Source organism: Heterodontus francisci, chromosome 19 (genome assembly GCF_036365525.1).
Source record: "Heterodontus francisci isolate sHetFra1 chromosome 19, sHetFra1.hap1, whole genome shotgun sequence".
NCBI lineage: Eukaryota > Metazoa > Chordata > Chondrichthyes > Heterodontiformes > Heterodontidae > Heterodontus > Heterodontus francisci.
Window position 1 is genome coordinate 59,842,745 of NC_090389.1, and position 12,161 is coordinate 59,854,905.

General features: G+C 44.7%; 1 protein-coding gene across 1 annotated transcript in view; it reads right to left on the reverse strand.

Annotated features, from left to right (window-relative positions):
• The window catches only part of LOC137380344 (voltage-dependent L-type calcium channel subunit alpha-1D-like), a 487,921-nt gene that overhangs the window by 175,794 nt on the left and 299,966 nt on the right, over positions 1 to 12,161 (reverse strand). The window contains exons 32-33 of the mRNA XM_068052272.1: positions 6,395 to 6,460; positions 5,912 to 6,003 (exon numbers count right to left, since the gene is read on the reverse strand). Coding sequence (XP_067908373.1) covers positions 5,912 to 6,003; positions 6,395 to 6,460 — 158 coding nt within the window. The remainder of the gene's footprint in view (positions 1 to 5,911; positions 6,004 to 6,394; positions 6,461 to 12,161) is intronic.

Here is a 12,161-nt window from a genome sequence, read left to right on the forward strand (position 1 = left end):
CAAGCACTCATCCTTGCAGAAGAGTGCACACAACTTGGAGAGAGGCAGAGACGCAAGGTCGGGGGAGGTGGGGGGGGTGGTGCGTGTGGGGTGGGCCACCAGTGACAAGCACCTTATCAGCGATAGCAATGCTTGTTCACCTCATACACTTGGTCTTGTTCCACGAGAATGCAGATGACAGTAGCAATGTGCCATTCAAGCCTGAGCCTCCTGAGGCACTGTGCTCACACATGTCGAGAGAGGTGGTGCCCAGCCTGTAGACACTGTGTTGTGGGTCATGCCTCAGCTGGATCTTGGTGGCCATCCCCTCTGCCCTGTGGTGGGATATGTGGCTGAGGAGAAGGCAGCTGGTTTTGCTCCTGTTGATGTTGTAGCAGTTGACAATGGTAAGCCCCCTGCCCTTGACCCTTAGCAGAGGTGGATGGTGGAGCTGCATAAGCTGCTCCCATGCCGCTCTGAAGGCTGGTAGCAGAGAAGTGCAGCTGAGGTGGGTGAAGTACTGGACAGGTGAAGCCTTCCAAGCATTTGGCAATCACCTATCTAGAAGTGATACCATCTCTGACAGAAGGAGTGCTTTGCACAGCAGCCTCTCACCTGGCATGGCTGGAACTTTTCAGTGTAACTGATCAAAACCTTCCCAGCTTGTCAGTTTCATTGAGGAAGTTCTTCCCGCTGTGCACTCACATTCTCCAATCTGCTGGTTGGAGACACAGAGCGGGACTGCTCCGCTGTAGGGAAAGAGAGAATCCATGTGCAAAATTGCTCTTAATTACCTTCTTAAGTACTTCATATAGTTTCCCCCCTCAGCCACGGGGGTTTTCGACTTTAATACCAACCCACCCCTGGGAAAGAAGGAAAGAGGCTGGAACACATCAAGATATCGTTTTGATAGCATTTTCTGCAATTTTCCCAGCCCCGCATCACCCCTAAACCCACCTCCCCTGGCCTGGGAAAATTCCATTTCTTGTCTTTGATATGGAAGACAATAGAATTTCCTGTAGCTTTATCTTTTAATGCCTTATACTTCATACTTCTTTGAAAATAGAGATATATCTACTCTGTCCTTTGCTAGTATCATACTGGCTGCTGTAACTTATTTCTAATTAGACCTCACATTTACATTTGAAAACAAACTTATTAAACTGATACTATCTTGTGCCTGAACTTAGCTATTCTATTCTATATTGAAGCAAATAATATTGAAACTGGAATGCAAATATAAGTAATGGGGATTTAAAAGTTCAGATTATGAATACAGGGGCCAAGATGTTATTCATGGAATTATCAAGTTATTTTATTATAAAAGGCAAAATACTGCCGATGCTGGAGATCTGAAATATAAACAGAAAATGCTGGAAATACTGAGCAAGTCAGGCAGTACTTGACTAAGGTACTTTACTATGTCTGTGCATAAAATAATTGCCTACAATGCACGTACACACACACACTGTAGGAGGCAGCAAAGCATAGCCAGTGAATTGATGTCATATTTGCTTAACAAAATGAAATAATTGAGGTTCTGAACAACTGCCTGGCAAACTGAACATTTAAGCCTTTGCAGTCTTTACTGAGTAGATGCAAGATTAATTAATGACAACAGAGAAGGGATCCTGAATAAAACCTATGTTTAATAATTCAATGTGCTACGGTGTGTTACTCTGATACTAGTCGCTATTTTCTTTACTGTCCGAACAATTGCTTTATATATTTTGTATCACTGCAAAATGACACAAAATGACACAAAAGCTGCAATCAAATATTATGATAGTGATTTATGTTAAGTCAAATCATTCTAGCATGATTTTATTACAAGCACCAAGGGCTTACTTTGCATTTAAAAATGACAATGCACCTTGTAAGGTTTTACCATGTTGTTAATATCTTTTAGAGTTTGGGACTATTTTAATTGAACACTTTAATTAAATGTTATGAAATATTTACATCAAGTCAAGTGCAACCTGGCAACATTGAAACTCACTCCTCAAATAGATTTTCTGCATCTTATACGACAAACCTGTTTTATTGTTGATTTTGTCGTAACGAAATAAGACTCATTCTCAAAAGCCTGTCTGAAGTCTCTTTTTCCAGTTGCTATAACATGGTTAAGCAAGATGTAAAGTAGGAGTAATTTATATTAATATTGTTTGTGTCTCAATCATATAATTGCTCAATTGCTGGGATTTGACCTACTTAATGGATTTGGACAATTAATATTAAAGAAACTTCAAACTACAAAGTTGTATTGGGAAATAATAAGTACAAAATGTTACAATGAACTTAAAAGTGCAAGAATTAAAACATATTCCCTGAAAATATTTAATTAAAATTTTCTTTGCTCCACCATCAACTGCCTAATAATTGAGCACCAGAAAGAACAACTTGTATTTATATAGCGCCTTGTATTTATAGAGCATCCCAAGACGCTTCATAGAGACATTATAAAACAAAATACGACACCAAGCCACATAAGGAGATATTAGGGGAGATGACCAAAAGCTTGGTGGGGTGATTAAAATCAGGGATGTTCAAGAGGCCAGAATTAGAGGAGTGCAGATATCTCAGGGGGTTGTAGAGCTGCAGGAAATTACAGAGATAGGGAGGAGCCATGGAGGGATTTGAAAACAAGGATTAGGATTTTAAAATCGAAGTGTTGTTTAACTGTGAGCCAGTACAGGTCAACGAGCACAGGGGTGATGGGTGAACGGCATTTGGTCCGAGTTAGGATATGGGCAGCAGAGTTTTGGATGACCTCAAGTTTACAGAGGGTAGAATGTGAAAGGCCAGCCAGGAGTGTGTTAGAATAGTCAAGTCTGGAGGTAACAAAGGCATGGATGAGGGTTTCAACTGAAGAACTGAGGCAGGGACAGAAACAGGCGATGCTACAGAGGTGGAAATAGGCTGTCTTAGTGACAGCGCGATACGTGGTTGAAAGCTCATCTTGGGGTCAAATATAACACCGAGGATGCGAACAGTCTGGTTCAGCCTCAACCAGTTGCCAGGGAGAGGGATGAAATTGGTGGCGAAGGACCAGAGGTTGAGGCGGGTACCGAAGATATTGGCTTCAATCTTCCCGATACTTAATTGGAGGAAATTTCTGCTCATCCAGTACTGGATTTCAGATATGCTGTCTGACAATTTAGAGACAGTGGAGGCGTCAAGAGAGGTAGTGGTGAGGTAGAGCTGGGTATTGTCATCGTACATATGGAAACTGACATTGTGTTTTCAGATGATGTCTCTGAGGGCAGCTTGTAGGAATAGGAAAGGCCCAAGGATAGATCCTTTGGGGACACCAGAGGTAACTGTGTGGGAATGGGAAGAGAAGTCATTGATGGTGATTCTCTGGCTACGATTAGATAGTTAAGAATGGAACCAGGCGAGTGCAGTCCCACCCAGCTGGATGATGGTACAGAAGCGTTGGAGGAGGTTGGTGTGATTAACTGTGTCAAAGGCTGCAGACAGGTCGAAAAGGAGGAGGAGGGATAGTTGATAGTTTGCCTTTGTCACAGTCACATGGGATTTCATTTTTAACTTTGAAGAGAGTTGTTTTGGTACTGTGGCAGGGGCGGATACCTGACTGGAAGAACTCAAACATCGAGTTCCAGGAAACATGGACATGAATTTGGGGAAATGAGGAAAGTGACAGAGGCAACTGACTGGATGGTCTCAATCTTAATGACAAAGTAATCCATGTGCTCCTCGCACTCGCCGTTGGAGGTAAGGGTGCAGGAGACAGGGAGAGGGGTTTAAGAAGACAATTTGAGTGGAGAAAAGAAGCAGGGGGTTACCTTTGCATTCCAGAACTCCAGCAGTTTTCATTAACGACAGCAGGACCCTATCATGCTTCACGTGGTCCAGCCAGATCTGGCGAAGAATGGGCAAACCAGTTGTCCGCCACGTCTGTTCAAGTCTGCTTCCCTTGGACTTAATGATGAGGAGGTGAAAGCTGTACCATGGGGAATAGCCAGGGTGAGAGAGAGTAATGGTTTTAATGAGGACTAGAGCGCAACGGTGGAGGTGAGGATGTGGTTCAGCAGATCGGTATCTGAAGAAATGTTGTAAATCTTTTATATGTGGATGTAAGGATTAAGTAATGACAACAGAGGAGTGATCCTGGATAAAACCTGTGTTTGTTAATTCAATTGTACCACAGTGTGTTAATCTTACACTGGTAGACACTTGATTTACAGCTCACCATGCCTTCAGCTGTCAAGGCTCAAAGCTCATAATTCCCTCCCTAAATCTGTCCAGCTTTCTCTCCACTTTAAGATGCTCCTTAAAACCTATCTATTTGACCAAACTTTTGGTCACTATCCTAATATCTCTTTATGTGGCTCATTGTCAAACGTTGTTTGATAATCGCTCCTTTGAAACACAAGATGCACGGAAGTTGCTTTGCTACCAAACAATATCTTTCCATCACATATTTGGTCTTCATTCTTTGAATGTTGATGCAACTGCAAAAAACTAGCTTATCCATTATCTTTGCCTACTTCTTGGTACCCCTTGAGATCCTACCATCCCATATCTGTGGAGATGCAATTTTGAAAATGACCGAGCAAGCTGTTTCTTTGCAGTGCTCCATTAGGTGAAAGATCTGAAATTCGTGATTTGACAAAGATGTTGGACAGCATTTGGCATTCATTCATGCCATATGTTCAAGGTATAATCCTTGCAATTGATGGTTATTTCATAAAATACTTGCACTTAATTACTAGTCATTGAGACGTTAACAAAAGAATCGCCTGTAGTCAGCACTCAGGAATTGCACTACAGCAAAGCAGTGAATTATTCTGTTGGTTTCAAGCTGGAGTTCATCACAAGAGGGATGTGCTCTCTGTTATTTTTATGGACAGTTTAAAATTTGTATGTGAAATTGCACAATACTATTGAGACATTGCCAAACACGCAAGCAACACAAACTATAAAAGGCTCCATGTTCAACAAAGTGCTTGAAAATAGTCACAAGGCACAGCCTGGATTTTAACCTCGAAGAACAGGTTTCCTGATTATTCTGCAGAATTTAACTGCAAGGTGGCTTTAAGTGGGGTTCCTGGCCACAGGCAGCCTGATAGGCTGGAGGCCTATTGGGTGGATGGGAAGCCTGCTTCACAGGTTCAAAGCCTACAAGAGCAGAGAGATCGCAGGGAGAGAGGTTTCCGATCGTGTAGGGGGTCTACATGATGGGGTGTAGTGGGGGGGGGTTCCATGGTGGTCCGAGGGAGTTCCAATTGCGAGGGCGGGAAGTCCCGAATGCAGTGGGGGGTGGGGGGGGTGGGGTTTCCATAGCCAAGATGGTGAACAGTTGGTGGTCAGATGTATCGGTTGGTGATCAGCCGGAAGAACGGTTGGCAGTTGTATGTGGGAGAATCCAATGGTGGTCGGGACGAGTAACAGATCGCGGAGGGTCAGATGGTGGTTGAGGGGGTGTGAGATGATGGGTGGGGGTGGAGCAGGCAGATCGCATGGGGTGTTTATTGGGTAGCTTGTTGGGTCTGGAGGCAGCACACCTGCTCCTCCTGGCCCAAAAGCAGTGCTATAAATGTACCTCATGGATTCAGCCCTTCTCACCTTCATTAAGCTGCCGAGTTTCCCGAGGCCTGCGGTTAAAAATAGAATGACTGATAAAAGGTGTGCAATCTCATTAAAATATTTAAATGACCAACCTGCTTCCTACAAGTGGGTTAGTCGCCTACCCCTCATCCCGCCTATATTAAAACTGGAAATGGGTGGTGGTGGGGGGGGGGGGAGGTGTTTGACGCCGGTTGGGTTCCTGTGGCAGATTTCTTGCATTTTAACCTCTGACACAACCCCAACCCACATGTTTTTGAGAGTTAAAATTCAGCCCTATGACTTTTCAAAATGAAACCAATAACCAGTGACATTGAATTGAAACTGTTGGGTTATTTTATACCTGAAAAGGAGTAGAACAGACTGAAAAAAGGTCTGAAAGTTGTTATTTCTGTTTATCTGTGTGTGGTCTTGCAAGGCAACTTTGCCAAAAATCTGGAAAAAAAAGTAATATTTTTCAGTCACTTATTAAGCACAGTTAGTTTTGTCATTGTGTAGTGAACTCTGAACTATGATTGATATTTTTTCCTATTTCATATTAAAGTCCTGATAAATAAAACTTACTCAATTTCAGATTAGTGAAATTGCAATTAAGTTAAATCTCTGGACAGCATAAACATATGAATAATTTATTTACAGTAGATGAATGTAACACCAAGATTTTTTACAAACTTTAAAAAATTTAAGTTGTAGTTATCACTTTCAATGAATTTATATTTCAATTCCAATGAATTACAGTTATCAATGAAACACAGAATGAAAACATTTTCTAAGGAAGATTTGACATTTACATCAGGAATGCGTCCAACGAAATCACGCTGGTTACCTGCATGCCAATTACAGCATAGATGAAAAACAGCATGGCTATCAGAAGAGCAACATATGGAAGAGCCTGTGAAGGAAGAACATTTTTACCAGGTTAGGTTGTATTACAGGTACAGCTACATTAAAATAATTGTAAGACATATTCTGATACTTTCACTAATTGCTTTTTAGGCATTACCTGAACGTTCAGAAGAAATTGATTATTTTCACATATATATTGAATTGCTAATGATTAACTATCATAATATGGGTAATATTTCTATCAGATTTTTGGAAGCTGGACCATCCAATGAAAAATGCAGAGCTTCCAAATGTTTTGTGGAAATAAATGATTATCTATTATAATTGACTATTCTTTAATTCTACAATTTTGGAGGAACTTTTCTGACTGCTGGCATTGGTCTGTGCAGACATCGTTCATCTATTCCATGACATTTTCCATTCAATTAATACTCAGTTTATAAATAACCATCAGAATTGTAACATACATTGTATTTATTCAATGCCAGTTAGAAGTTCCACCATTACTTAATGGCATTTCTGCTCCGGATGAATGGATCCTGGGTGACGAGGGATATCCTTTTGAGCTGTAGCTGATAATACCAGTGTGAAAAGCAAGAGGTGCAGCAGAAAGAAAGGCACATGCCTCCACAAAGATACAAATAGAGAATATAATAAATATGGAGAGTGTATCATACTGCTCAATCTAATTCTTTATCATGGAAGATGGAAGTTATGTTGATGATTGTTGGATGTCCCTGAACCATTTCTGGGATGGCAGGAACTCTTGAAATCCTTCAGTTGAGTCATAAGATGGCCGTGAAACTGACTGCTTCTGTGGTGGCTTCTTGGGCCTGCCTGCTTTCTGCACGGGCCATTTCAGTAGGACGGCTAGATAGCAAGGAGCTGCTCTGAGACGCATTAAAACCATTTCTGCTGATGGGCACTCCCTCAGTATGCCCTGTGATCTATGTAACAGGAGACCACAGGGCTACTGTGAAGCAGTTGGAGCTTTGTGCAACTGTAAAATTAAGCATAGTTTAAGTACACATACCTTGGGAACCTTTTGGAGTCTAACAGATTTCTTCCTCACCTGCTCCCTGGATCTGGTTACAGGAAACACATAGCTCCTTTTTTCTACTACATTCATTTGGGCTGCTTTGCTGAGAGTTGGAAACCCTTCTGCTTTCAAAAAGGACCATCCTTCTCTCCAGTGTTTTTCCCACAGCAGGATCTTCAAAGCTGTAGCTGGATGGATGTTATTGATTACTTTGGTCTTGCTGCATCCATTTCTACCACCCCAACCCAAAATAAGACAATGCAATGAAAGACTGTAGAGGATTTGCATTGTCATGTTGTACCCCACATATATGTTGTTCTTCTCCTGTAGGTCGAGTCATTTGGATACTTTCACTACTGGAAATAGGCGTAAGGCTCTACACATTGCATACTTTCTCAGAAAAGTTGCAAGAATGACACAAGGCCTTTGTGCATACATTCACTCTTTTTGACAATAGTTTTCCGACCAAAATTCCCCCCCATCAATCAATACCAAGGGCCAGATTTTTAAAGCCTGCTGGAGGCAGGAGCGGGTGCAAGGGCGATTTAAAGATCGTGTTCTCAGAGGTCGGCACTGGGTCCTACCACCTCTGGATCCCGAGGCCATTTTTAAAGTGACGCCGGGAGGGAGGGAACAGCAACCCCACTTGCCTCCAATTAAGAGCCTGTTGATCTCATTGAGGAGCTCATTAACAGGCTTGTCAGCAGCAGTTTACAATTTTTAAAGAAAGGGAACTGGAGAACGCCATGTCTGGAATGCGGCTAGGTGTACAAGTTGTGAACACTGTGGGAGGGCCATGAGGCCACGTCTGGAACTGTAAGACTTGCTTTTCTCTGGTGAGTGGCAGGAATCCGGAGAGGGATGTGAGGCCGCTGGCATCTGAGGTTGGCAGGGGAGGGCCTGGTGGACACACAAAGCCCAGCTGAGGGAGCTCAGATGGGAAAAGGATACTCTGACATTGGAGAGCAGCCAGGATGAGCTGCAGCAGATGCACAGAGGGCAATTGGCTTTGCTGCCATCAATGGATTCCCTCAGGTCCAGAGGGTCATTGATTACACCCACATTGCCATGAAGGGACCAATAGACCTGCCAGTCAGATTCCTGAACAGAAAGGGCTACCACTCATTGAATGTCCAGCTGGTCTGTGACCACAGGAAGTGAATCTTGCAAGTCTGTGCCCAGTTCTCGGGCAGCTGTCATGACCTCTTCACCTTGCGAAAGTCCCAAGTGCTGCACCTCTTCAAGTCACATCCATACTCTGTGGGTGGCTGCTGGGGAATAAGGGTTATCCCCTAAGGAGGTGGCTGCTGACACCTGTTCAAAACCCAGACACAGATGGGGAGAGGCACTACACTCAGAGCCATCTCCTAACACAGACCTGCATCGAACAGACTATTGGCCTCTTGAAGATATGCTTCCATTGCTTTGACTAGTCAGGTGGTGCCCTCCAGTATGAACCAGCCAGAGTCTCCCATATCCTAGTCATCTGCTGCACCCTGCACAACATGACACTAGAAAGAGGCTTGGAGATGGACGAGGGCGAGGAGCTGGAATGCCGCTCCATCTCTGAGGGGGACTGTGAGAAGGAAGAAGAGCAGGAGGAAGGGATAACTCCAGAGGTAGCCGACACCCAAGCAGTGGAGGAGGAACCGGTCATGCCGTCCCAGACCTCACAGTGAACTGCAGACTGGCATGGCAGCAAGGGCCACGTTGATTCAGCAGCACTTCACCTGATCTCCCTGAGTCCTTGCAGCTGATGACCCCAAAACTCACTTTTCATCTTAGAGTTATTTCACTGCTATGACCCTTAACAGCGAGGTCCCACTGGCAGCCATGGGAATGCAGATGGAGGATTCCTCCAACCACCCTTGTCCAACATCACAAGGCATGGGCACATAACATTCTTCAGGGCCCCACTTCCCCACCACCCGCCACACAATGCGACGTCCCCCTTTTGAGGTGAGACGACAGTACACCTGTCAGGGTGGCAAAATAAAGAAGTTATATTATGAGGCAAGAAAAATAACAGACAGCTGTAGTATATAGCACCCAGGTGACCCATTAAGTGAATTCAACACCATGGCATTTTCCTCTCCCTAAACTTCTATAGGGTGCTCCCCCCACTTGTGGCAGAGGATGAGGTACAGGCAGCCTGCTCCTTACTCTCTGCCATCAGCTGAGATGCCCATGGCTTCCGTCCTCATCCTGGAGGTGCCTTGGGGGCTCTTCCACAGGCTGCCTCTGTCACAGGGCCTGGCACACCGATGGCTCCTGAGTCGAAGGGGGCAAGGGGCTGAAGGGTGATGCTGGTGCCCTGAAGGGTGGTCTCTTCGTCTGCAGATAGGATCGTCTCAGTCCTTTCCTGGTTCCCATAGTTCCAGGACGTGGCCACTGACTGGATGCAGCTGGCACCTACTCAGAGTACTTTTAAGAAGTCAATGCTACAGAAAGTTTCACTCTTTCTGTGCATATCAGCGCACTGTTGCTGCATCCACTCAGAGTGGTGCTACATTTGGTTCTCCAAGAGGTTGCCCAATCTCTCAATGGAGGCGCTCATGCAATTGAATCCCTGAGTCACGACAGAGCACGTGCACTGCATGGACTTCTCCATTGCAAGTCCATGGCTCCTCAAGGCCTCAGGGAACTACGACAATTGGGAACTGATCTGCCTCTGGTTCTTCAAGAAGGCTCTCCTTGTCTATGATAACCTAGGCCCAGCATCTCCACCCAGCAAAGCATCGCTGCATCTGTCCTCCGTCCTCCAAACGGGACTGTCCACAGCTGACTCTGCCTTACCCTCCTCCTCTTGCTCATGTGTGCTGTGAGGTTCACCCAGTGATCCCCTTTCTACACTAATCGGTGGCCCAGCCGAGGTGTGTATCTAAGCTGGTGAAGGTGCCGAGGTAGGATGTGACAATGTAGGTTTGATGGACTCCCCCCACCCACTCCCCCCCTCAACCAACAAGGATGGCGGTGCCGATATGGCAGGGTACAGTTTGTTGCCACTCTCCAACTGGCCCTATGGGAGACAAAAGAAAATGGTGCTGAGAACTGATCCTACTCAACAAGTGCTCCAGAATTACCAACACCTCAGATGACAGCAGGCTAAGATCCACTGCTCGCATTGTGCAGGAGTCTCCTCCATGCCCTTCACCTCAAGAGCTATGCAATGACCCTGTTGCTCATGGCCTGCTGTCTCACCATCCCCCACCGAATGCCTCAATGGCATCCCAGCAATCTCCAGTGCCATCTTTTCTACTGCTGTCAGCGTGTGGAGCTGGGTTACTCCATCTCCCATTCTGGCCAACTTACTCGTATTATGGGCTTTCTACTCTGGCAGGATGAGAGGAGAAAGATTCATGAGTAGGCTGCTCTTCCTGATCTCGTGAAGTACCACATACACGTGGGTTGATGTTCTCCTCTGTGATGCCTCCATCTGAAAGTCGCCCCATATCAGAGGGTGGCTACGTCTCAATGTTATGACCGTTCACTTCCTCTGACAATGTGAGGGAGAACTATGGACATTCTGTGAGGTCAGCTCACATGCATTCTGGTGCTTAGAGAGTTAGTACCCAATGAAATGGGTGCCGCTGGCCACTCACCTTACCAGATCGCAAGAGGTCACTGAACTTTATCTATACTGGACCCAGGTCCTTGTAGTTGGTCCCCAGTTGCTGACATTTGTGGCCACCTCCATCCATGCCCTCTTGGTCTTGCTGATCAGATTTCTCCTTCCTGAGGCTAGGAAGAACAGTTCTCTCCTCTCTGATACCGCATCAATTAGTGTCGCCAAGGAGGTATCAGAGAAATGGGGTTCCACCTGGGGACACATGCCCATGCCCACAGAAGCTCTCCGATCTCCCTGGTGCTGCATTACTGAAGGCAACTGTTATGATCCCCTTGGAGACCATCAACAAATCAAAAGAATCAAATCCACTGACTGACTCCAATTTAGGAAACCAAAAACCAAATAGACCAGATTTCACTTTTATAAAGTTTACTTTAACACTCAAACCAACAAAAATTAAACATGAACAAGCAGTTAAATCATAATCAATGTAATTATATCTTCATGGTAACACATTAATTATCAGATGCAACAAAGGTAGTCCTTACTAATTCCTTGAACAGTTTTATCAGCAAGGTGGCGTCGAACAGTCCCACAGTACAACAAAATCAAGATCTTCCTCAGGTAGTTTTATAAGTTCTGTCTTCCAGGATGTAGATATGGAAGTAATGAGGTCCCTTCAATAGTGGGCAATGCAATCTTCCCTTGAACAGTTCGGTCTTGTCGCCTCTCGAACAACCTTGGCCTTGCCCACTACCGCCCCGATGGTGTGGTTCCACTGATAACTTTTCAGTCACGGAAGAGAGCTGCCGTAAGCATTCACCAATGATCATTCCTCAGTCTAGGCTCCTTTGCCTGCAGCCTATCTGCTGCTTTTTGGTCTGCTGCAATTCCAAGCAGCCTCTCTGGAAGCACAAAAACCTGCAGCTCTCAGCCTGTCTCTAAACAATAACTGGTTGATTTTTACATCCACTGCAGAGTTCTCCATAACTTTCCAAAAGCCTTTTTTAAAAAACCCACACACCCTTACAGCTGGTTCCCACCTTTTTCAAAAGCCTTCTGGTCAAAACTGAAATTAAGACTCCGGTCACATATCCTTGGTAAAAAAACAATTGTTTTTTTCTCAGTCACAGGACTTCT